Genomic DNA, 25,192 nt, shown 5'->3' on the forward strand with positions numbered 1-25,192 from the left:
TGACACTTTACCCTTTAGCTCGACAATAGGTCGAACCCGTGCATAAGTCGAGGGCAGTTTTAGACTTAAAAGTGGTCAAAAATTCTGTCACCCATGAATAAGCCATGGCTGCTTTCCAGCCCTCACCTGGGCATAGTAACATAGAGGGGAATAATCAAATGGCGCCGGCAAAATACATGGCCAGCGATGTATTTTGGCGGTGCCGCAAACAGCTGGCCAGACCCGTATTTTCGAAAAAGATGGCCGGCCATCTTTTGTTTCGATAATACGGTTCCGGCCAGCCAAATGCCTTGGATTTGGCCGGGGTTTGAGATGGCCGGCGTCGTTTTTTAGCGATAATGGAAAGTTATGTCGGCCATCTCAAACCCCGGCCAAATCCAAGGCATTTGGCCATGGGAAGAGCCAGCATTTTTAGTGCACTGGCCCCCCTGACATGCCAGGACACCAACTGGGCTCCCTAGGGGTCACTGCGGTGGACTTCAGAAACGCTCCCACGTGCATAGCTCCCTTACTTTGGGAGCTGAGCCCCCCAACCCCCCCCCCCCCCAAAACCCACTACCCACAAATGTACTGCACCCACTAAAACTGCTCCAGGGACCTGCATACAGCCTCTAGGACTTATTGCTGCTGTATAACTTTGGCACACCAGTTCACACCTGAAGACTAATCTCTCTGAAAAAGTCCTTTCTTGAAATAAGCATGTTTACTCACAGTTAACTGCAGATCAGAGGTTGTGCCCCACTGGCAAAGAGTCCCCTGGTACTAAGATAAGAAGTAGGTCAGAGCTGGCACAATGGTGTACAATGCCCTCTTTCAGCACCATTCAAGGTAAGAACTACGTTCTCTAACGTGGATAACACAGGAAAGGGAACTAAAACTGGCTTACAAAAATGGCCACTACGGCATGGATTACAACAGGAAGCAAAACAGGGCACACTCTGACCCAGTAAGCAGGGGGAAAGCACCAGGGGAGTAGAGCCTACCAACTACCAATACCTACACCCACCACAATGCATTGCTGATGTGACTCTGCAGTGCAAATAACAGAAAAGGTGTCACACTCACCCGAGAGCCACATCACAAGCAGGAAAAGGCTGTCGGAGGACAGAACACATTCTGCTGTCGTGGAGGTGGGTACGGCATTTGAGGCTGCCATACAGGCTGGAAAAAAAAGTGTTTAAAGTGGGGTGTTTTTGGTGGGAGGGAGTTAGTGACCACTGGGGGAGTACGGGGAGGTCATCTCCGCTTCCTTCCAGTGGTCATGTGGTCAGTTTGGGCACCTTTTTGAGGCTTGGTCGTGAAAATAAAATGACCAAGTAAACCCGGCGAAATACTGCTTAACGCCGTATTTTTTTTCCATTATCGGCGAAAGCCGGCTATTTGGTAGCCACGCCCATACCCGCCCATGTCCCGCCTTTGCTTCGCCGCTGACACGCCCCTTTGAACTTTCGTCGGCGAGGCAACGGGAAAGCGGCAATGCTGTCAAAAAAGCAGCTTTCCATTATATCGATTTCGCCGCTTTTCCGAGATCGCCGGCCATCTCCCGATTTGTGTCGTGAAATGGCCGGCGATCACTTTCAATTATGAGCTGGATAGTAACATAGTAGATGGCGGCAGAAAAAGACCTGCACGGTCCACCCAGTCTGCCCAACAAGATAAACTCACATGTGTCATTTTTTGTGTATACCTTACCTTGATTTGTACCTGTCTTTTTCAGGGCACAGACCGTATAAGTCTGCCCAGCATTATCCCCACCTCCCAACCACCAGCCCTGCCTCCCACCGCCGGCTAAGCTTCTTCACCCAACGTATAATTAAACTCTGGAATTCGTTGCCGGAGAAAGTGGTGAAGGCGGTTAGCTTAGCAGAGTTTAAAAGGGGGTTGGACGGTTTCCTAAAGGACAAGTCCATAAACCGCTACTAAATGGACTTGGGAAAAATCCACAATTCCAGGAATAACATGTATAGAATGTCTGTACATTTGGGTAGCTTGCCAGGTGCCCTTGGCCTGGATTGGCCGCTGTCGTGGACGGGATGCTGGGCTCGATGGACTCTTGGTCTTTTCCCAGTATGGCATTACTTATGTACTTATGTTTATCCCACGCATGTTTGAATTCCATTACCGTTTTCCTCTCCACCACCTCCCTTGTGAGAGCATTCCAAGCATCCACCACTCTCTCCGTGAAAAAATACTTCCTGACATTTTTCTTGAGTCTGCCCCCCTTCAGTCTAATTTCTTAATACCTTTCAAATATTTGAACGTCTGTATCATATCACCCCTGTTTCTCCTTTCCTCCAGAGTATACATGTTCAGGTCCGCAAGTCTCTCCTCATACGTCTTGTAACGCAAATCCCATACCATTCTCGTAGCTTTTCTTTGCACCCCTTCCATTTTTTTCACATCCTTCACAAGATACGGCCTCCAAAACTGAACACAATACTCCAGGTGGGGCCTCACCAACGTCTTATACAGGGGTATTAAAACCTCTTTTCTTCTGCTGGTCACACCTCTCTCTGTAAAGCCTAGCAATCTTCTAGCTATGGCCACCGCCTTATCACACTGTTTCGTCGCCTTCAGGTCCTCAGATACTATCACCCCAAGATCCTTCTTCCCGTCCGTACCTATCAGACTCTCACCGCCTAACACATACGTCTCCCGTGGATTTCTACTCCCTAAGTGCATCACTTTGCATTTCTTCGCATTGAATTTTAATTGCCAAACGTTAGACCATTCTTCTAGCTTCCACAGATCTTTTTTTATGCTTTCCACTCCCTCTGGGGTGTCCACTCTGTTGCAAATCTTAGTGTCACCTGGGCATGTACCTTTTACCGCTCCCTTCCACCTCCAGATCAAAAATGGCTCTCTTTCCCTCCCCTGCCCTGGAGCACAATCTCTGATTTGTCATCCAAACAGGAAGTTGAGTAGGGAAGGGGCAGAACGGATCAGAGAGAGTGCTCCAGGGCAGGCCACGAGCAGCCTAGGAGGATCACTGCAATGCCACAGCTATATAGAAGCTACTTTTAAAGGTACACCGCGAGGACGGTGGGGATTGACACATGGAACCCACAGGCTAGTGGAGGATGAGAGGGAGCACTTTTGGACCCTGGAGATGGAAGGGAGGGAGAGAATGGTGCTGGCCCAGGATCATGCTGCTGACGGGATGGGAGGAGGGGGGGTGCTAAATTTTGTCAGCCTCATAGATAAGACGACCCTGTTTTTCTAAAGTGATTTTTTTAGTCAGAATTTCTCAACTTATATGCTAGTATATTTATCGTAAGTTATGCCTAAAGTTACCACCCAAGAAAGCTCCCAGTCAAAGTTAAAGCTCCGAATGCAGCTTTATTTTCTGTGTGTATTTTATAAAAAATGTGTGTAATTGCAAAATCCCCTCAAGTGGCAGCATCTTTACTCATATCAGGAAAACGTTTGCATTACAAGATTTATGTGTATAAGTTGATACATATTTCACTGGTGAGTTTATAAATGCCTGATCTGCTCAAAAAACACCGGGCCCCTTTTACTGAGCCACCTAGGCGCCTACGCTTGCCCAACGCGCGCCAAAATGGACTTACCATCCGACTACCATGTGGCTCTTGTGGTAATTTCATTTTTTGGCGCACGTCCGCTACGCGCGTCTGAAAAATAATTTTTATTTTCGGATGCACGTAGCAGATGAGCGCCAAGTGGCATCTGATGCGCATAGGTCTTTACCGCCCAAATTTTCACCGCTAGGTCTATGGCTGGCGGTAAGGTCAGAGACCCAAAATGGATGCACGACAATTTCGATTTTGCCGCACGTTCATTTTGGGGGGGGGGGGGGGGGAAGATGCCTTTTTGTACAGGTGCGCTGAAAAATGATTCTGCGCGTGCCCAAAACCCATGCCTACACTACCGCAAGCCACTTTTCAGCGCGCCTTTGTAAAAGGACTCCACTGTGTTGTAGTTTTGTGCTTTATTGGCACGATTCATATCGGTAGAATAAAACCTCCATTAATAGGTCATGTTTTGTAAAATATTACAATTATTCTCCTCTGTAGATGGGTAAGAAAATCATGATGGTAAAAGATAGTTCTAAGCTTGGCCCAGAACAGGTGTTTGCACATGGTGAGGTTGTGCTGGCCAGGAATAAAAAAGTTCAGAGTTTATCTTAAATTTTCCACTGCAATGAGCATCGCATCAGAAAGTTAAAACTGCACTTTCAGAATCTCATTTCATCTAGTTGTTTTACAAGGTGGGAAAGAAAGAACCTCACCAGTGATAGGAAAAATAAAGGGTTTCTCTGACATGTGTTGTCCATATCCTTTACTTATAACTTGTGTCATTCAGTTCACACACCTTCAAGACTGTGACCCTGGGACTCTGAGGACATTCATTTCTAAAGCTGCAAAGTTATTTACTCTGTGAAAACCGTGACAGTGGCTGGAGCCTTCTTTCTTTGCCAGTTCAATTAGCCTGCTCTTTCCATTTCAGGGCGTGAACGGCATGTCTGTGGATGAGAATGCTGAATCCCCCATGTACGTTTATGAGTCCACAGTCCACTGCACCAACGTTCTCCTGTGCCTGAACGACCAGCGCAAGCAGGATATCCTCTGTGATGTGACTTTGGTGGTGGAGGGGAAGGAGTTCCGAGCCCACCGAGCCGTGCTTGCCGCCTGCAGCGAGTACTTCTTACAGGCGCTGGTGGGCCAGACCGATCACGACTTGGTGGTGAGCCTGCCAGAGGAGGTATGTCACTACCGTAATATCAAACCTTCTTTCTTCCCACCTTTAGAATATCGACAAGGGAAGGCTAAATGACCAAATGGATCACCACAAGTTTACTGATCCTGCCGCCCCTTTAGGCTGAGAAAACAAATAGGCAGGCGATTCTTAAGATGCAGCACGGAATAGAAAAAAGATGCGAATCGCCAATGGCAATGTTGAGTAAATAATTTATTCACCACATTATTTAAAATAAACCCAAAATGTTGATGCTGCTTCTCAGGAGAGGAGTTGTTTTAGTCCAGTAGGTGGAATTGGTTTTACTCCACTACTGGGTTGTTACATGCTAGCCCCTGACGCAGCCCTTTAGGAGAGTGAAACACGGCCGTGTCGGGCTTATTTTAAATTATGTGATGAATAAATTATTTTTCTCAACATTGCCATTGGCTCAGTTCTGTAAGGGCCTGCATTCCTTGCCACCTGAATACTGTTTGATAGCTTATATACAATAAGTTGATGGTCCCAGTGGGCAGAAGTCCACATTAGTAACCAAAAAAACCAACATAGTTTTGAGCTAACTGACATCATCTTGCCGGACAGACCTGGCGACTGAATTATCCTTTCGCAGGTGGAGATGGTCCCCTCAAATCAGAGTTGAGGTTCAGTAGTGAGGAAGAACGAGGAAAGTTTGTACTGCCCTTTAGTGCCTGCTTGTGCCTGAAATTTAGGAGGTGATTTTAGAAGAATGACATGGTATTTACACAAGTAAAAAGCTGATTTAGATACGTGCATTGTACATTTACATGTAGGTAGCGATAGAAAAGCTGTTCCATATCAGTTTGGAAAGAGTTGTGGTTCGGGCAGACATTCAAGGTATACGTATACTAGCCGTTGAGCCCGTAAAAACGGGCTAGTATAGGAGCTCGCCGCTGCCCCTCCGAGGTCACCACTACGGCCCCCCCCAGAGTCGCCGCCACCCCTCCACGGGCCGGGCCCTCGCTTCGCTATTGAAACAGCGCGGGAACTCAGCACACAGCTCAGATGAGCTGCCGTCCTTCTTCTCTGCCTGTGTCCCGCCCTCGTGGGCGAGGGCGGGACACAGGCAGGGAAGGAAAGCCGACGGCAGCTCAGCTGAGCTGTGTGCTGCGTTGACGCTGTTTCTATAGCGGAGCGAGGGCCCGGCCCGGGTGGAGGGTGGATGGCGGCGGCGACTCCGGGTGGGGGGAGTGGTGGCGGCGACCTTGGGGGGGGGGGGGAGCGGTAGCGACAGCGGTTTCGTCCCTCCCCTTGCGCAGTAGAGACCCTCTCTGTCCCGCCCCCGTCATCACGTATTGATGCGGGGGCGGGACAGAGAAGGTCTTTACTGCGCATTTGCGAGTGAGTTCGGTCACTCGCCGTTTGATTCCATATAATAGAACAGTGTTTCCCAAACCTGGTCCTGGAGGCACTCCAGCCAGTCAAGTTTTCAGGGTATCCACAATGAATATTCATGAGAGAGATTTGCATGCAGTGGAGCCTGACTGGCTGGGGTTCCTCCAGGACCAGGTTTGGGAACCACTGTAATAGAGTGACGAATACACATATATCGGTGAAAATTTCCTGTTAGCTTTTACACCTGCTTTGGAGTGACATTTCTCTTTTAGGTTTGGGCTTGAGAGGAGAGCATGAGGAGGGAGCTGTGCTTACCGCGCTGGCACTGAAAACCACCTAGAATTTGTAAAAATCAGAGATAGCTGTGTAATTGGCTCCCCTTGGACATTCATTTTTGCAAACTATGCCATTTCCATGTGTACTGTCAAAATCTTAATGGCGCCCTACCTTCAACGTGTATAAACAAAGTGGTAGAGGTACAATTACTTGATCACTAAGTTGATATGCTGCGGGGAAGTCTCATACAGTCACTTTAGGCAAAAGGCTTGTACCCATCTGGTGGGCCTACTTTATGTGACAACTCTAATCATTGACAACCCCCTGCCATCCGTACTGATAATATCCAAACTGAAAACCTTCTTGTGCAATTAAGTGACCAAGGCGGATTCAGTGAATTCAGGGGAAGCTTTCTTATTTGCTATAAACTAAACATCGGGCACTTATCTGTGTGCGTATCATTGAGCGATCCATGTGTAAGCAGAGATACTCATAGGTGCAAAGCTTAAATGATGCCGCAGTTTTCATGTACATAAACTTTTGTAAAATGGCTTCTTCTCATATGCGTTATACCATATGTCTTCCTACAGCACTACATGTATTTTATAAAAGACTCTGTATTCAGCGAATCTGTTACAGAATACTACCATAGATTTGCTCAGATGGACCTAAACAACTATTCTGTGACCTAGAGTGGTGGAGTAGCCTAGTACAGTGGTTCCCATACCTAGTCCGAGAGGCAACCCAGCCAGTCAGGTTTTCGGGATATCCAGAATGAACATTCACGAGAGAGATTTGCAATACACTACCTCCATGCATGTAAATCTCGCTCTCGAATATTAATTTTGGATATCCCAAAAACCTGACTGGTTGAGGTGCCTCCAGGACCAGGTTTGGGAACCACTGGCCTAGTGGTTAGAGCAGTGGAATGAGAACCAGGAAAGCTCAGGGTTCAAATCCCACTGTGGCTGGTTTTGCAGTTTTGGCAGGTCCTTAACCCCCTCTGTTGCTTACGGGGGGTGGGGGTGAAGCGGGAGGACCCTCAAAAGATGGAAAGCCTGAAAAATTTATGGATCTTGTTGAATAGGGTGCCTACACCCATTTCTGTGATATATAAATATATTGGGGGATGGGATCCCAAGCCATTTAGCTTCCAGGGGGTGTGGGAAACAGATTTAAATTGTAGATTTGCTGACCAAGACTGGGAAACAATTTGTGGAGAGGTTCAACAAGCTTCGGTGTGCTTATTGGTGCAAGAAAATGCCTGTAAGGTCCTTACCCGATGGTATTGCACACCTGAGCGACTGAAGCAGATGTATCCTGGTGCATCTGACGTATGTTGGAGGTGTAGATCTCAAACAGGTACATTCCTACATATCTGGTGGTCCTGCCCCCGGATAGTTCCGTTCTGGCAGGATGTTATGAAAGCATTAGTAATTATGTTGGAAACATCTTTAGTGTGTAGTCCCTCAGTATGCCTTTTGGGTTTGCACAATGAGAGGGACTCTTGGGATAAGGGTAAACTGATGTGTTGGGGGCTAGCAGCGGCTAAGTGCCTTGTAGCACAACATTGAAAGAAAGAGGACCCCCCCCCCCCCCCCGACACTGGCAGATTGGAAATGCAAGTTGGGACAGTTGATACAAATGGAACGCCTTACGGCATACTGCAGGGAAGGGCATTTATGACACAAAAGGGGGTGGGATCGATTTCAACAGTGCTTAGCGCGCATCTAATAAGGTGGGGATACAGAGGAGAAACATGGGCTCTGACGGAATGGGAGGGGAGGGCGGTTGGGGGGGGAGATGGAGATTGTCTTAGAACCAAGGGGCATTCCCGAGATATAATGGAGCATGGTGTGGATGGGGAGAGGGGGATAATACATCATGGTAACACAAAGTTTATTTGGGTGGTATATGAAAATGCTAAAAGGAACAATGATAACAAGATTAATGCTGAGAAGAATGTACAGACCACATGTACTACATGGTTTGATAACTCAGAAACCATTTGCCCCTACGTGGGCAGCAGTGGGAAAGCTGTTTACTTTGTGTATGTTGGAAGTTAAAAATACAATAACAATTTAAAGTGAAAAAAAAAGGTGGGCCACTATTGGGTGTGCCTGAGCCCAAAGTGGGCGGGCCCTGGGCCACCCATAGCTATGCCACTGTTGTAGTTTTCAGTCAAAAATTCATCTTAATTTTGGAACTTAAACTTGTGTTTATAAACTTAGGCCTACCATTCATTTGCCTAGATTTATGATCCTAGTGCTGAAATCAGTGCTAAGCTCTTAACTTTTCCCCCCTGCCCTAACTGCACTCCTGTTGCCACGCAATTTTTATTCTCCTAAACGTTAGGTATAAAGTTTTGCACTCAGCCCTAGTAAATTTTCAGAGAGGCCAAATTATGATCGGAGCTCTCAGACACCCCTTTTTACTCAGCTGTGCACTAATGTTGACGGCCAAATTATTTATTTATTTATTTATTTATGCATTCTTGTATCCCACTATTATCCAAAAACAAGATTTGATGAAAAGTGGCTTACAGTTTACATTTTGGTGAAATTACGGTAATGTTTTACAGTAAGAAAGTGGAGGGGAACATCGGTGGCTTATGTAGTTAACTATAGAAGTTTTTGAAAAGGTAGGTTTTCGGTTCTTTTCTGAACTGAAGATAGTAATGATTCTTGTGGCCTTGGGTATTGAGTTCCACCATTTGGAACCCAGATAACTAAATCCAGCCATGTAGATGGTTTTGTACGTTGTGTTTCTGCAGTTGGGTAAGTGAAGAAGTAGGTAACCTCTGGTTTCTGGGCTTGCATTTCTTGGGGATAGTTTAATCAGATCTAGCATATATTCAGGAGACATTCCAAATAGTATCTTGAAAATGAGGCTGCTAGCTTTGAAGAGTAGTCTTGCCTTGATTGGCAGCCAGTGTAGCATGTCAAGCAGTGGAGTAGCTCTTCCGTTTTTCGACTTCTTAAATATCAGTCTTGCTGCCGTGTTTTGAACAGTTTGCAATGATTTTAGTGTGTTTTCTTTACACCCTACGTATTCTTCATTACAGTAGTCTAGTTGTGATAGTGTCATCGATTGTAGCATTATCCGGAATGGTTATCTAGGAAAATAGTCACTTTGAATGGGCTGGGTCGGCATTGGCGCGCAGCTTAGTAAACACAGGGGAAAGTTAGGAGAATAAATCCTTTGAATACAGGGGCCCAGTGAATCTAAATTAATTACAGACTCATCCAACGTCTTTGGTGGGTAAAACAATAGAAATACTACTAAAGAAAAGGACAGTATAGTACCTTAAAGCAAATAGGACAAGATTCTATATATCGCAATTAAAAACATCGGCACTGAAATGAAATATGCCAAAGCATATTCCATGAAGAACGCCTCAATTTAGGCGTACTTTATAAAAGCCTAAATTTCTGTGCGGTTTATATAATATGCCGAGCATCAGTTCGTGTGACTAAATTTGTTTACCCAATCTATCCAAAGACTAGGTAAACAAAATGGCCAGTGTAGGACTAGAGCAGGTAATTGTTGACTGTGTGAGAAATAGATTAGACAATAGCCAGACGTAGTCAGTGGAGGCCATTCTGGTGTATTTATTTTAAAAAATTATAAACTACTCTATCTCACAATTCTTTGCAGTTTCCAAAGTAACATACATAATAAAAGCATTCAAACATAAAAATTAAAAAAAAAAAATTTTAGTTGGAAAAAAAAGAAGCCTGAACCAATCAGTATGATGGCTCATTACTCACTGCTAGCACTGGTCCATCCACTTCCTTTATCAGTGGCATTGCCAGAGTCGGCTTAAGACATGAGCCAAGTTCAGACGCCAAAGCTCAAGGGTGCCAAAAGCCTGCCTCACTGACTCACTGTTAATGGTGACGAGAGCGTTTTGCTCTGCTCTCGCCGCTGTGCTCTCTAGGTGTTGTTGTAGACAATACGCTGAAATCTGCCCAGTGTGCGGCGGCTGCCAAAAAAGCAAACAGGATGCTAGGAAATATTAGGAAAGAGACAGTAAAGGAGAATACTATGATTCCCCTGTATTGCTCTGTGGTGAGACCTCACCTTGAGTATTGCATTCAGTTCTGGTCACCGTATCAAAAAAAGTATAGCGGAATTAGAAAAGGTTCAAAGAAGAGTGACCAAAATGAGAAAGCGGATGGAACTCCTCTCATATGAGCAAAGGCTAAAGAGGTTAGGGCTCTTCAGCTTGGAAAAGAGATGGCCGACGGGGGATATGACTGAGGTCTTCAAAATCCTGAGTGGTGTAGAACGAGTAAAAGTGAATCCATTTTTTTACTCTTTCAAACAGTACAAAGACTAGGGAGGACACTCAATGAATTTACATGGAAACACTTTAAAACAAATAGGAGGAACTATTTTTTCACTCAAGGAAATTTAAGCTCTGGAACTCGTTTCCGGAGGATGTAATAACAGCGGTTAGCATATCTGGGTTTAAAAAAAGATTTGGACAAGTTCCTGGAGGAAAAGTTCATAGTCTGCTATTGAGTTAGACATGGGGAAGCCACCGCTTGCCCTGGGATTGGTAGCATGGAATGTTGCTACTATTTGGGTTTCTTTCAGGTACTTGTGACCTGGATTGGCCATGTTGGAAACAGGATACTGGGCTAGATGGACCATTGGTCTGACCCAGTATAGCTATTCTTATGTTCTTATACCATGGCGCAATTCAAGATTAAATTCAAGAACAGGCACCTCTTGTTTTTCAGACATACAGGAAATACTTTCTAGCATTTAAACTTGCAATGGTGCTGACAGCAGCACAGGGAAGAGAGCACAATAATGAGAACAAAGCATCATGCTGACACCACTGTTTCAAGCATAAAATAAGAAGCTAATGTATGCAGGTGGGGGAGCTGGCTGGAAGGGGGCTGGTGAGGGTGGGCAAGGGGGAGCTGGCTAGAAGGAACTGGTGAGGGTGGTTAAGGGGAGAGCTGGCGGGAAGGGAGCTGGTGAAGGTGGGCAAGGTATAGCTGGCTAGAAGGAACTGGTGAGGATGGGCAAGGGGGAGCTGGCTAGAAGGGAGTTGAAAACTGTCTCCGAAAATTTCCACTTACCAAAAATGACTAAATCAATTTAATACAAGAAAAGTGCTGTACGTCACTGTCAAAAAAATCATACTGCACCGTGCAGGAAGGAAAAAGGCCTAGATGCTGTTCGATCTATCGGAGCTAAAACAAATCTTTATGATCTTCCCTTCATCATTGGCCAAAAAATCTTCAAAATACATTTTCTGCTCTTTAAGTATTGTAAATGTTTTCCTGGAATTTTCTACGCTTTTATTGTTTTGTTATTTTTTTAAATTATAATAGTTTGCACTTGATATAAGTACCGACACTTATCGTCAATGGACTGCGTTGCCTGATCAAGTGTTCTGCTGCGCTGTCTTCACCTTCTTGCCCTGAGCCGATGGTGGCCAGCGTTTCACGCTGCTGCTTCAGGGTCTCAGTGCCAGGGCTGTAGCTGTAGACACATAAGAAAACCGTATGATTACAGTGGAGGTGTTCCTATGCTAACTTCTTCATCCTGCAAGCATAGAACATCAGAACTCAAGCATTCACGATACTTAGGACAGTCACAGCTCGACTTGACAACGCTCTACTCGTCATCTGACAAAACGTACTGGACCTATGCAATATAGCTGCTGTGACGTCAGACGCTGTCACCAAGTCAGCCAGTCAGTGATTCAGAAAAAATGGCACCATTCTACGTGGGAGTTCAAACCAACTGGTTCCAGAGAGCGTAATTTAAATATCCATTTTTGCTTTTGCTGCAAAAGAACTCTGTGGTGATCTCATCCCCATTGAGAGCAAAACACTGCTTGTAGTACCACACATCTTTGGTCCTCAAAGGCGTGCAGATGCCGATTACAATGTGACACTAATGGCAGCCCAATCTTCTCTGTGTGTATGGAACTCTTATGTTCTGTAAGACGTACAGAAAGTGCCCTAGAGGTCTGGCCCATGTAGATTTTATTGCACGGGCACCTCAGTCAATAGATCACATAACTCGATCTACATGTAGTGCTGGCTTTAAGAGTATACCTCCTCTGGTCAAGTGGATTGATAAACATCGAGGTTTCTTACATTATCGGGCAAAAAGTACAATTGCCACATTTGAAGTGGCCAATATTCATTTTAGCTTGTCTTGTTGTCTCAGTGGCCATCGGTAAGACTGCAGGACTCAAAAATTCTTTAAGGTTTTTGCATCTGCTGTATGCGAAACGTATCCATTCATCTTTAAACTGTGGTATAGTCCATATAAGCGACCAGTGCTTCTTAAGAATGGAAGCTACTCGTGATGAAGCTGGATTATATTGCATAACATATGTCAATACTGCATCATCTTCAGAGGTTGTGGTCAGTTTAGGTGTCAATAATAAGTCACGGTGATTAAAGCGTGCTCTACGGTAAGCACTATGTACAACTTGTTCAGGATATCCTAGAGCTACCAGTTTGTCTGACAGGATCCTAGATTGACGCTTAAAGTCTTGGTCACTAGAACATACCCGACGGTGCCTCAGAAACTGGGAGAACGGCAAGCTGTTCTTCAAAGCCATCGGGTGGCAACTCTCATAATATAGAAAAGTGTTTCTGTCTGTGCTCTTATAAAAATGGTCATGGTAAAGCCTTCACCCGTGTTCTTAATCAATACATCTAGAAAAGATATTTCAAAAAAGTCCATATGTAGTGTGAACTGGATATGAGGGTGACAACCGTTCAAGTCCGAAACAAATTGACATAACTCTTGCTCATCACCTGTCCACAACAAAAATATATCATCGATATATCGGACCCACAGGCACACGAATTTGTAGAGCACTGCAGTGTACACGAATCTTTGTTCAAAGGCTCTCATGTAGAGATTAGACACCGACGGGGCCATCGTGGCACCCATCACGACACCGGGGATCTGTTGGAACAATTTGTCTTCAAATAGAAAAAAGTTTCTCTTCATAGCCAGACTAGCTAGAGCCAGAATGAAAGAAGTTAGAACATGACCCGGCTCCCTGGTATCCAAAAACAGTTCTAGAACTTCCAAAGCTTCATCCTGAGGGATGACAGTGTAAAGAGAGGTCACATCAAGCGTTGCCATGATAGAACCATGAGCTTTTAGTGTTATGAGCTGCCAACGTTTGTAAAAAGTGTGTTGTGTCCTTCAAATAGAAATCTCCTTCCATCACTAATGGCTGTAAAAGACAATCTACGAACATCGATAGTGGTTCTAAGACGGATCCTCTACTGGAGATAATTGGTCTTCCAGGGGGATGTACCAACGTCTTGTGGATTTTAGGAAGAGTGTAGAAGACAGGGATCTTAGGATGCGAAGTGTTGAGAAAATGGAACTCTTTTTGGGTTAACACCCCGCCGGCATAAGCTTCGCTTGTCAGCCTGAAAATAAGTTCTTGTAATTCGGGGGTCGGGTCAGATAGTAATTGTTTATAGTCAGATCTAACTTGGAGTTGTCTAGTGGTTCCTCTCCTGGGTCACAATAGCGCCACCTTTGTCTGCCCTCCTTATCACAATTCTCATGTTTGTTCTCAAAGATTCCAAAGCTTTCTCTTCTTTCTTAGTTAAATTCCAGCTTCGTCTCCTCCAGGCAGTGTTTTGTAGACTTTCATCAAAGTCCTTGAGCACCAGGAGGTGGAAGGAGGCTAAAATAGGATCCATTGGCCCTGGAGGAGACCACTGGGATTTTCTTTTCACATAGGACAAGTTGGGAACCCTTTCTTCTTCCCCAGAAAAGAACATCTTCAATTGCAAAATCCTCAAAAATTTTTCTAACTGAACTCTAATTTGGAAGGAGTCAAGGCGGTTAGTGGGAATGAACGATAAGCCCTTGGAGAGTAGTTGACATTCTTCAACAGAGTACATGGGAGGATAACTTAACTATGACAGAATCATCTACTGTTGCCGGGAGCGGGTGGCTGGGCGTGCTTGCTGAGCAGGCATCGAGTCTTGAAAATCTCCTGTTCATCCGCCACGCCGCGATCTGCTCCCACGAGTTATTCCTCGCCTCCCCCTGCCTCTTCCTAAAAAAGGTCTTTCAACGCTTGAGGAGCTATTGTCAGTGATCCCTCACTCATCCTCCTCAAATGGCGGGGACACACCTTCCATGTTCTTCTCTAACCAAGGGTACACACTTCTTGTCTCATGGTCTTTTTCGTCCCTGTGAAACTTCTTTATTTTCAACTTTTGTAAATCAGAACAAAACTGCTCTATCTTATATTTGAGATCATCGTGCTGCCTTTGGAAAGTCTCCAGTGATTCTTTTGCTTTTAATCCTTCACTAATTATATCCATTTCAGTCTTGATGGTGGTTGACATCTCCGCAGTTTTATCTATGATGAGAACCATCAGGTCCAAAGAGCATTTGTTGAGAATGCCTGCCCATTTTTGTAAAAACTCTTTATCATCCAAGAATAGTTTAGGTTCTTTGGAGTTTCTTAGGCCACAAGGTATTATTTCATTTTTACAATACTCTATTAACGTGGCGCTGTGCAGTTCAGATTTCACTAATCGTTTCATAGCATTAGATAAAGCACTCCACAACATGGCGGAACTGGGTGAGGAATCAAGCTATAATAAGGAGACTCCCTTTCATCATGTCAAGAACATGCTCGGAAGAAAAACTGTGACCTATCTTCCAAGACTGTGAATGAGATTGCGATGTCATTTTCAAGCACCCAAAATTAGGTATAATCCACTAAAACTCAAAAACCAGTGGGGTGTGGAAATGCTAATTCGCTAGAAAACTGTCTCCGAAAATTTCCACTTACCAAGAATGACTAAATCAATTTAATACAAAAAAAAGTGCTGTATGTAACTGTCAAAAAAATCATACTGCACCATGCAGGAAGGAAAAAGGCCTCAAAGAGCTCCTAGATGCTGTTTGATCTATCGGAGCTAAAACAGATCACATGTGACACAGTGTCACATTGTAATCGGCATCTGCATGCCTTTGAGGACCTAAGATGTGTGGTACTACAAGCAGTGTTTTGCTCTCAATGGGGAGATCACCCCAGAGTTCTTTTGCAGCAAATGCAAAAATGGATATTTAAATTAAACTCTCTGGAACCAGTTGGTTTGAACTCCCGCGTAGAATGGTGCCATTTTTCGTGAGTCACTGATTTGGTGACAGCATCTGACGTCACAGCAGCTATATTGCATAGGTCCAGTGCGTTTTGTCAGATGACGAGTAGAGCGTTGTCAAGTCGAGCTGTGACTGTCCTAAGTACCGTGAATGCTTGAGTTCTGATGTTCTATGCTTGCAGGATGAAGAAGTAAGCATAGGGACACCTCCACTGTAATCATACGTTTTTCTTATGTGTCTACAGCTACAGCCCTGGCACTGAGACCCTGAAGCAGCAGCGTGAAATGCTGGCCACCGTCGGCTCAGGGCAAGAAGGAGAAGACAGCGCAGAAGAGCACTTGATCAGGCAATACAGTCCATTAACGAGTACCACCTTTAAAGATAAGTGTCGGTACTTATATCAAGTGCAATCTATTATAATTTAAAAAAATAAAAAAAACAATAAAAGCGTAGAAAATTCCAGGAAAATATTTACAATATTTAAAGAGCAGAAAATTTATTTTGAAGATTGTTTGGCCAATGATGAAGGGAAGATCATAAAGATCTGTTTTAGCTCCGATAGATCGAACAGCATCTAGGCCTTTTTCCTTCCTGCACGGTGCAGTATGATTTTTTTGACAGTGACATACAGCACTTTTCTTGTATTAAATTGATTTAGTCATTCTTGGTAAGTGGAAATTTTCGGAGACAGTTTTCTAGTGAATTCGCATTTCCACACCCCACTGGTTTTTGAGTTACAGAGGTAGGAAGAACTGACTGGAAGGGAGTTGATGATGGTGGGCAATTGAGAAGCTGGCTGAAATGGAGTTGATACAGGAAGGGACGCACTGATGGAGCTGGTGTTGGTCCCAAGATGGGGGCACCAAAACAAAAGCTGGCAGATGAACTCAAGAGGAAAATGGGTGCCTTGCAGATGAGTCAAAAATACCAGGAGGTATAAGAAAATGAAAGGGACATGAAAAAATTAGAGAAATGGTCCTGGGTTTTGAAGGCTTTGCTTCAATGCATGAAAGTTTGAATTGTGCATTTATGAAGCCAAAATCTTCTGGCCCCTCATCAGTTAGGGGGAGATGAACTGGAACCCTCCAGGCAGGAAGGAAGGGTCCTAGGAGAAATCATCTCTGCCAAGCAAAGTAATAAACCAGCAGGGAAAGCTAACACTTTTCTGAGAAGGACTACCACAATCGTAACAGAAACAATGCACAAAGAAGATTCAGGAACTCAAAATGTATTTACTAGAAAAGAGAAGTCAAAGGAGGAATATGACAGAAACATTCAAATATTTAGCTGGCTTCAATAAAGTAGAAGACATTTCCTCTAGACATTTATTTATTTAGATTTTTGCTCACACCTTTTTCAGTAGTAGCTCAAGGTGAGTTACATTCAGGTACTCTGGATATTTCTCTGTCCCAGGAGGGCTCACAATCTAAGTTTGTACCTTAGGCAATGGAGGGTTAAGTGACTTGCCCAGAGTCACAAGGAGCTGCAGTGGGAATTGAACTCAGTTCCCCAGAATTAAAGTCTACTGCACTAACCACTAGGCTACTCCTCCACTAGCAACATTCCACATAGAAGCCTGCCCTTGCAGATCACTAATGCGGCTGCGCAGGCTTCTGTTTCTGTGAGTCAGGACGTCAGACTCACAGAAACAGAAGCCTGCGCAGCCACGTTGCTGATCTGCAAGGGCAGGCTACTACATGGAATTTGCTAGTGGAATAGCAGCATTAACATTCCATGTAGAATCTCAAATAGTAGCAACACAATTTCAAATAGTAGCAACATTCCATCTAGAATCTCAGATAATATCAACATTCCATATAGAATCTCAAATAGTAGCAACATTCCATGTAAAATCTCAGATAGTAGCAACAGAGTCTCAAATAATTTATTCAGATTTTGCTCACACCTTTTTCAGTAGTAGCTCAAGGTGAGTTACATTCAGGTACTCTGGATATTTCTCTGTCCCAGGAGGGCTCACAATCTAAGTTTGTACTTGATATGTACAGCACTGTACACATACACGTAAGATGCTTGGAGAGAAGAAGAGGAAATACTATCATATTTTACGAAGAGGGTGGTGGATCTTTGGAGTAGCCCAGTATCAGGAATGATAACAAACAAAAAACTATAACAGAGTTTAAATGTATTTGAGACAGACTCAAAGACTCTCATTTTCAATGCATATGGATTTCTCAAAAGGCGGAAATGGACATCCAATTCCTTGAAATGTCCAAATCCCGATTTTACAAAGGAAGAATATGGACGTCCAACGCTACAGTACATCCAAATAGCAAGGAAGAGTGTTCTGGGTATGTTTTGGGTGGGACTAGGAGTAGCCTAAAATCTGGACGCCCAACAGCGGCCATGTCTAAAAAGAAGGATATCCTTATTTAGACTTGGTTCAAGCATATCCAGGTTACAGAAAAGTGCTCTGATTGAGCAGCTCAAGCATGACACTTCCTTAATCCCCCAGTAGTTGCTGCCCTCCTCCCTCTCCCATGAAAATGAAACCAGAAGGGGCTACCAGGCTCTATGACAGCATTCTTAATAGAACAGAAAGCAGGTCTCAGAGTAACCTAGTGGTTAGTGCAGTGGTCTATAACCCAAGGGATCCAGGTTCAAATCCCACTTTGGCTCTTTTTTTATTTATTTATTTTTTAATAATGCACCTTCTAGGGATAGAAAAATACCTATTATATATAATACACCTACAAGCCTGAAGGCTGTTGAAGTGGTGTACATTTAGGTACAGTAGGTGTTTTTCTGTTCCTGGAGGGCTCACAATTCCAAACAAAACAGAGTTAACGTAGGATTTTAATCAGCGTCCCTTGGTTTACATTCCAGTGCTCTAACCACTAGGCTGACCCTCTGCTTTGCATGGACATCAGTGTAGCCATTTTCTAAGAATGCTGCTATACAGACATCCATGTCACCCGTTCCAAATTTGGATATTTCAGTTTGTAAAATGGATGTTAATGATGGACGTTTCCAGCGCACGGACGTTCATCTCACGTATTTTCAAGCAGGCTGTATCCTGTTCGAAAATAATGTGAGATGGATGTCCATTTGGGATGTTCAAACTTGGACCTCCCTACTCTGACTTGGATGTCCTTTTGAAAACGCCCCTCAAAGTGCGAAGGGCAGGCTGAGCATTGGAGTATGCTAATTACCTGAACTATTAGAAGACTAACAAGGGCAGAACACAAAGGTCAGCATGCACAGATCTGCAGTCTGGCTGTGCCAAGCTCCCAAGAAGCGGAGGCAGAGTCAGACAACAGGAAATTGGAGCAGGGCTCAATATATCCCTAGGCCAGGAAACTAGGGCACTGTGTGGACTGACATCTAGGAGGTCCTTGGAGATGCTTCTAGACATGTAAATGGCAGTATGTACTTGTCTGAATTTGCATACATGTGCAAATACAGTGATACCTCGGTTTTCGTCAATAATCTGTCCGAAAACAATCGGCAAAATCTGAAACCGACGAAAACCGAGGCAATTATTTCCATATGAATCAATGAGCAGAAAACGCGTGGGTCGTCCTTTGTTTTCACAAAATTAGCAGCAAGGTCACATGGGCTCGCCGACGAAATCCGAGACAAATTTTTCGCGGAAAAAATCGACAAAAACCGACGATAACCAAAGTCAACGAAAACTGAGGTATTACTGTAAATATTTCGGAAAAAGGTTAGTTTGTTACTTATTTACACAAATAGAACCCCCAGGCTTCAGCGTTTTCTAAGGGGATGATTTGGGCATTCAGAAGAAATAGGTATCGAAGTCCCATTTTAGAATGGGAAGTCACGTCTAAAATATTTCCTCTATCTCTCTCATCTTTAATGTTGCTACTACTGTGTTTGGTTTTCTGCCAGGTACTTGTGACCTGGATTAGCCACTGTTGGACGAGGAAAACTGTTGTTTTTATGTACACCTGCCCCAAGGGCAAATGCAAAATTCAGTAAGCCTTTCCTGCCCCCCCCCCCCCCCCCCCCCGGTGACAAACATAATGCTCCCTCTCTCCCTGGACACCTGCATAGTACAAATAAGGGCACCCCCAAACACCTGATACCCCCTCAACAGCATGAAATGGTCTCTTGGCTCTCCCCTTCCACCAACACAAATAAGGGACCTTTTGATTCCCCACCAGTCATGCCCCATGAACCTTACCAGGGGTTTTCCTGGTGGTCCAATGACCTTATTTGGCAGCTTGGCCCCTAGCCGTATTACTGTGAGATTTTTGAACCCAGGCCCTTGATACAGCAGGAGTGACTGGGGATCACTCCTTGTCTCTAGTAGACAACTAGAAAAACACCCAGTAAGTCCAGGGAGAAGGGAGAAAAAGTCCCTTATTTGTGTTGGGGGGGGTGTCAGAGAGTCCAGGGGGCTTTATCTGTGTTGAGAAGAGGGTAGGAGTGGGAGGGAGAAGTAATCCCCATCACCCCCCCCCCTAAATGATAGCAGGCTTAGCTTAGGGTACACTATCCCATTGCCACAGCCAGGACTCTACAACGTTCCTGCCTGTAACAATGCATAGGTACAAGCATTGGGATACAGTGTTTTCCATGTTTATATGTTATTCACTGCTGCTGCTGGACACAATGGTAAATGAATGTGCTCTCCTGCACATCCTTCTAAGTATTTTACAAAGGGCTCTGCATTCAACAGAGCCTTTTGTAAAATACTAAGGGGTCCTTTTACAGAGGCACGCTGAAAAAGGGCTTTCGGTAGTGTAGGCGCGGGTTTTGGGCACGCGCCAATCCATTTTTTAGCTCGCCTGTAAAAGAGGCAAAATCAAAATTGCCACGTGTCCATTTTGAGTCTGAGACCTTACCGCCATCCATTGACCTAGCGGTAAAGAATCCGGGCGGTAATGACCTACGCGCGTCTGTTACGTGCGTCCGAAAATAAACTGATATTTTTCAGACACGCGTATCGGACGCGTGCCAAAAATGAAATTACTGCAAGAGCAACTCTGCAGTTGGGCGGTAACTCCATTTTGGCGCGCATTGGGCATGCGTGGATGCTTACGCAGTTTAGTAAAAGGGCCCCGTAGAGAACTGTGACCATCCTGATCTGTAGTACGTTGCGATTCCCATTTCAACGATCTGTGTTGGTTATCAATAGAAATCAAACAAAATAAAACATGGAAAAGAAAATAAGATGATACCTTTTTTATTGGACATAATTTAATACATTTCTTGATTAACTTTCGAAGGTTGCCCTTCTTCGTCAGATCGGAAACACAGTCTGTGTAAAATTGAGCTTCTATTTTGTTCTGTGCATTAAATTCAGTAGACCTAATGCAAAATAAAAACACTTCTGAGGGTGAACATATTGTTTTTCTTAATGTTTTTAAATGCCATCAGTGTAGACAGCACAGTTGGTAGTTTTAAAAGTGCGCACAATACAGAAGATAAATGCGATCACAAAATATCTAATTGCAAAGAGGGAAATAGGCGCCGGTAGAGCCGTAAGCCAACCGTGAAGAAAGACAGCGAAAGCATAGGTGGCTGTAAATATTCAGTGTCTCTCCCCCCCCCCCCCCCTCCTTTCGGGAATACCTTTAACCAGTCTGAGCCTTGACCTGCCAGCTGTCAGCAAACCCTTCAGCATCTTGTTCAGGGTTTGTAATGTATCTGGGATGTGAAACTAAACAAAGCAAATGTCATATTCGCGCCGAGCAGACGTGGGCTGAATGCTAATCAGCTTTGGGAAGGAAATGCTTAGCAAGCCAAGAGGCCAGTTGCATTCAGAAGGCAGAGCCAAATCAGAAAACAAAACAATAAAACCCCCGCAAATCAAATTATTTTCTTTTATATTTTATTTATATATATATTTTTTAAATGTATGCAATTTATGTGCTAGCAATCATTCAAAATGGTTCACAGATATAATTAGAACAGAGTACAGTAAACGTATAGAAGAGCCTTTAAAGAGAGCCATAAGCCTGAGCAAATAATAGCATCTTCGGTGTCTTTCAAAAGGAAAAGGGAAATGGGACTTGATATCCTGCCTTTCTGTGGTTTTTGCACCTACATTCAAAGCGGTTTACATAGTATATTCTGGTGTACCAGGGGCAATGGAGGGTTAAGTGACTTGCCCCAAGTCACAAGGAGCTGAGTGGGAATCAAACTCAGTTTCCCGGGATCAAAGTCCACTGCACTAACCACTAGGCTACTCCTCCACGAGCAACATTCCAAGTAGAAGCCTGCCCTTGCAGATCAGCAACGCGGCCGCGCAGGCTTCTGTTTCTGTGAGTGGGAATTGAACTCAGTTCCCAGGGATCAAAATCCACTGCAGTAACCACTAGGCTACTCCTCCAATGACTGTTTCTCTCTCAATTCCAGCATCAAATGGTTCACTACTCAGGTCCCACAATTCTAAACATACACTTCCTCCATTTCACATATTTCACTTCTTCAGTACCTGAAGTCAGCAACAAATTTCTCGTTTCTCAGTGCAAATAAGGCTATATCATACTGTAAAGTCTTTCCAATATTGTGGCCTAGAACTGAATTGAACTTTAAACAAGATTGTTAACGATATTTAGTGATATTGTTTTTTACAGTAGAGAGTAACACGAGGACGGGGACCCGCGATAACCACGGGATAGGGACAGGGCGGGGATGGGGACAGAGCCTGTGGGAACTGGGACAAACTGTATCCCCGTATCATTCTGTACTTTGAAGACTGTTAATGAATTGGACAGTTACCTCCGAGCGATGCAGGCGATGTTGCTAGTGATTCTGACGGATTGCACGTCATCACGCTTTTGATTATTTGGCTGTTTTTTAATTACATTTTAGAAGACCTCTGTACATGTTTTACATCAGTATACATATCTCATTAACCCTGACAATAAAAGAAAACTGAGGAGCCCCTTACGCAGCCCTGCTGGGCGAAACACAGCCTGTGTTGGGCTGATTTGAATATTTGGTTTTTTGTTCAATAAATTTATGGTTTTCTTCTACTGATCTGCTTTGTTGTCTTTCCCCCTTTTTGAATTGCATGTAAAATTTAGACACTGATCCAATGCCTAAACTTATATGCGTATATTTATTTATTTGTTACATTTGTATCCCACATTTTCCCACCTATTTGCAGACTCAATGTGGCTTACATAACGCCGGAGAGGTGTTTACAAGCTCTGGGTTAAACAAATACAAAGTGATGTTGTGGTAGATTAAAGATAAAGTTCATTTGACACTGCCACATTAGGGGATCGTTCAACGAAAGAATTGTGTTATGTCCATTACATTCTTTATTGATGTTGTGTCGCGGGGAATCTGTTGGTTATGTTGGGTCGGTAGGATATTCTTTTTTAAACAAGTGAGTTTTTAGCGTTTTTCTGCATTGTAGGTGGTTGTAAGTAGTTTTCAGGGCTTTTGGCAGTGCGTTCCATAGTTGTGCGCTGATGTAAGAAAAACTGGATACACAGGTTGATTTATATTTGAGTCCGTTGCATCACGGGTAGTGTAGATTTAAGTACGAACGTGTTGATTCGGATGTATTTCTGGATGGAAGGTCAATTAGTTCTGTCATATATCCCGGTGCTTCACCGTAGATAATTTTGTGAATCATAGTGCATATTTTGAAGGCAATGCATTCTTTGATTGGAAGCCAGTGAAGTTTTTGGCGGAGGGGTTTTGCGCTTTCGAATTGTGTCTTTCCAAAGATGAGTCTTGCTGCCGTGTATCCCAATTAAATGTAATTAGTGCCAATAATTGCATGTTTAAAAAGCCAATTATTGGCGCAAATTAGCTTGTTGTTCAATTAAATTGTGCGTCCAAAATTTACACCTGCAAATACCAGCTTTCTAAAATCAGGTATTCTACATGTATGCAAGATACATATGTCAATACCAGTATTTATACTTGTAAAGTGTGAATAGGGATTGTAAAATAACCATCATTTTGTTTTAGACTAGCCAAGTCAAAGTCCCAACCTAAACACTACTGAAATGTTATGACAGACCTGAAGTAAGTTGTTCACACAAGGAAGCCATGAAACTTCATCAAGTTGAAACAGTTCTGTAGGGAAGACTGGGTCGGAATTCCCCAAGGGCAATGCGGGAGACCGATCAACAGTTACAAGAAACATTTAGGTGAAGTTAATGCTGGTGAAGGAGGTGCCACCACTCACTCAATGCAAGGTTCACAAACTTTTTCACACAAGGATACTTTTTGCTGTTTGAATAATAAAAAAAATTTGTCTGACTTATTTACTCAGTTGGTTATTTTTCTATTGGGGTTTAGATTAGCATCTAATCATGTTCTGAGTATAATTTGTGTTAAAATCAGTGTGTTGTTTCTAGCAAGAAAGGTGCCAGTACTCAAATGATAGGCCACCCTTCAGGGTGGGGTGATCACTGAGGGACCCACCTCACAATAGCCAGGCCCCCGGCAACCAGTCACAGAATCTATGACAAGGCAGAATTGGTGTGTAGAGCCTGAGCTCTTTCATTAAAACTTGGGGACCATGGGTCAATTTTAGCAGAGGTGCCGTACTCAGTACCCGCAAGTACCCCCTCAAAAAAAGCCCTGGTTAAAATATAGACCATCCTAGGGGGTTCGCAAAGCTTTTCCCAGCACTCTTATCATGCCTATAAACTGCACAGCATTTGTTAAATGTGTATTGTCCGGTCTTAAGCTTTGGTCCTGAGTTCTGGGTCACTCCAGGAATCTCACAATGCATGAAATCAGTAGCTGGGAAATACTGGCCTGTGTGTTTTTAAAAATGCTTGGCCTATTGACACAGAGGGGGCAAGTCTAGAGTTGGGCATCTGGAGGGCACACATTAGAAGCCTCTTCTATAAAGGAAAATAAGTGCCTTCATTCTTTTTATAGCAGTGTTTTTCAGTGCAAGACCCCCAGAGACCTCTGGGACAGCCCCACCCCATTGTCTGTCTGGGTTTTTTTCTAGGTTTCAAAATCTGAAATGACCTGGCTGCTGTTTATATGTATGATGTTATTTCTTATTCTACTACTGCTACTTATCATTTCTATAGCGCTACAAGACGTACGCAGCGCTGTACACTTGAACATGAAGAGACAGTCCCTGCTCGACAGAGCTTACAATCTAATTAGGACAGACAAACAGGACAAATAAGGGATAAGGACAAAGGGTAGCAAGATTCCGGAATCCCTAAGAGTAGAAAGATTCCGGAACCCAAATAACAAGATTCCGGAATCCCCAAGACTACTACTGCTTATCATTTCTGTAGCGCTACAAGACGTACGCAGCGCTGTACACTTGAACATGAAGAGACAGTCCCTGCTCGACAGAGCTTACAATCTAATTAGGACAGACAAACAGGACAAATAAGGGATAAGGACAAAGAGTAGCAAGATTCCGGAATCCCAATGTAGCAAGATTCTGTGCAGAATCCCAAAGAGTAGCAAGATTCCAGAATCCCAAAGACTACTACTACTTATCATTTCTAAAGCGCTACTAGACATATGCAGCGCTGTACACTTGAACATGAAGAGACAGTCCCTGCTCGACAGAGCTTACAATCTAATTAGGACAGACAAACAGGACAAATAAGGGATAAGGACAAAGGGTAGCAAGATTCCGGAATCCCTAAGAGTAGCAAGATTCCGGAACCCAAATAACAAGATTCCGGAATCCCCAAGACTACTACTGCTTATCATTTCTGTAGCGCTACAAGACGTACGCAGCGCTGTACACTTGAACATGAAGAGACTGTCCCTT

General features: G+C 43.9%; 1 protein-coding gene across 1 annotated transcript in view; it reads left to right on the forward strand.

Annotated features, from left to right (window-relative positions):
- BACH2 (BTB domain and CNC homolog 2) overlaps positions 1-25,192 on the forward strand; it is a 522,926-nt gene that overhangs the window by 370,153 nt on the left and 127,581 nt on the right. The window contains exon 3 of the mRNA XM_030195639.1: positions 4,471-4,725. Within this exon, the coding sequence (XP_030051499.1) occupies positions 4,471-4,725 (255 nt within the window). The remainder of the gene's footprint in view (positions 1-4,470; positions 4,726-25,192) is intronic.

The sequence above is a fragment of the Microcaecilia unicolor genome, chromosome 3 (genome assembly GCF_901765095.1).
Source record: "Microcaecilia unicolor chromosome 3, aMicUni1.1, whole genome shotgun sequence".
NCBI lineage: Eukaryota > Metazoa > Chordata > Amphibia > Gymnophiona > Siphonopidae > Microcaecilia > Microcaecilia unicolor.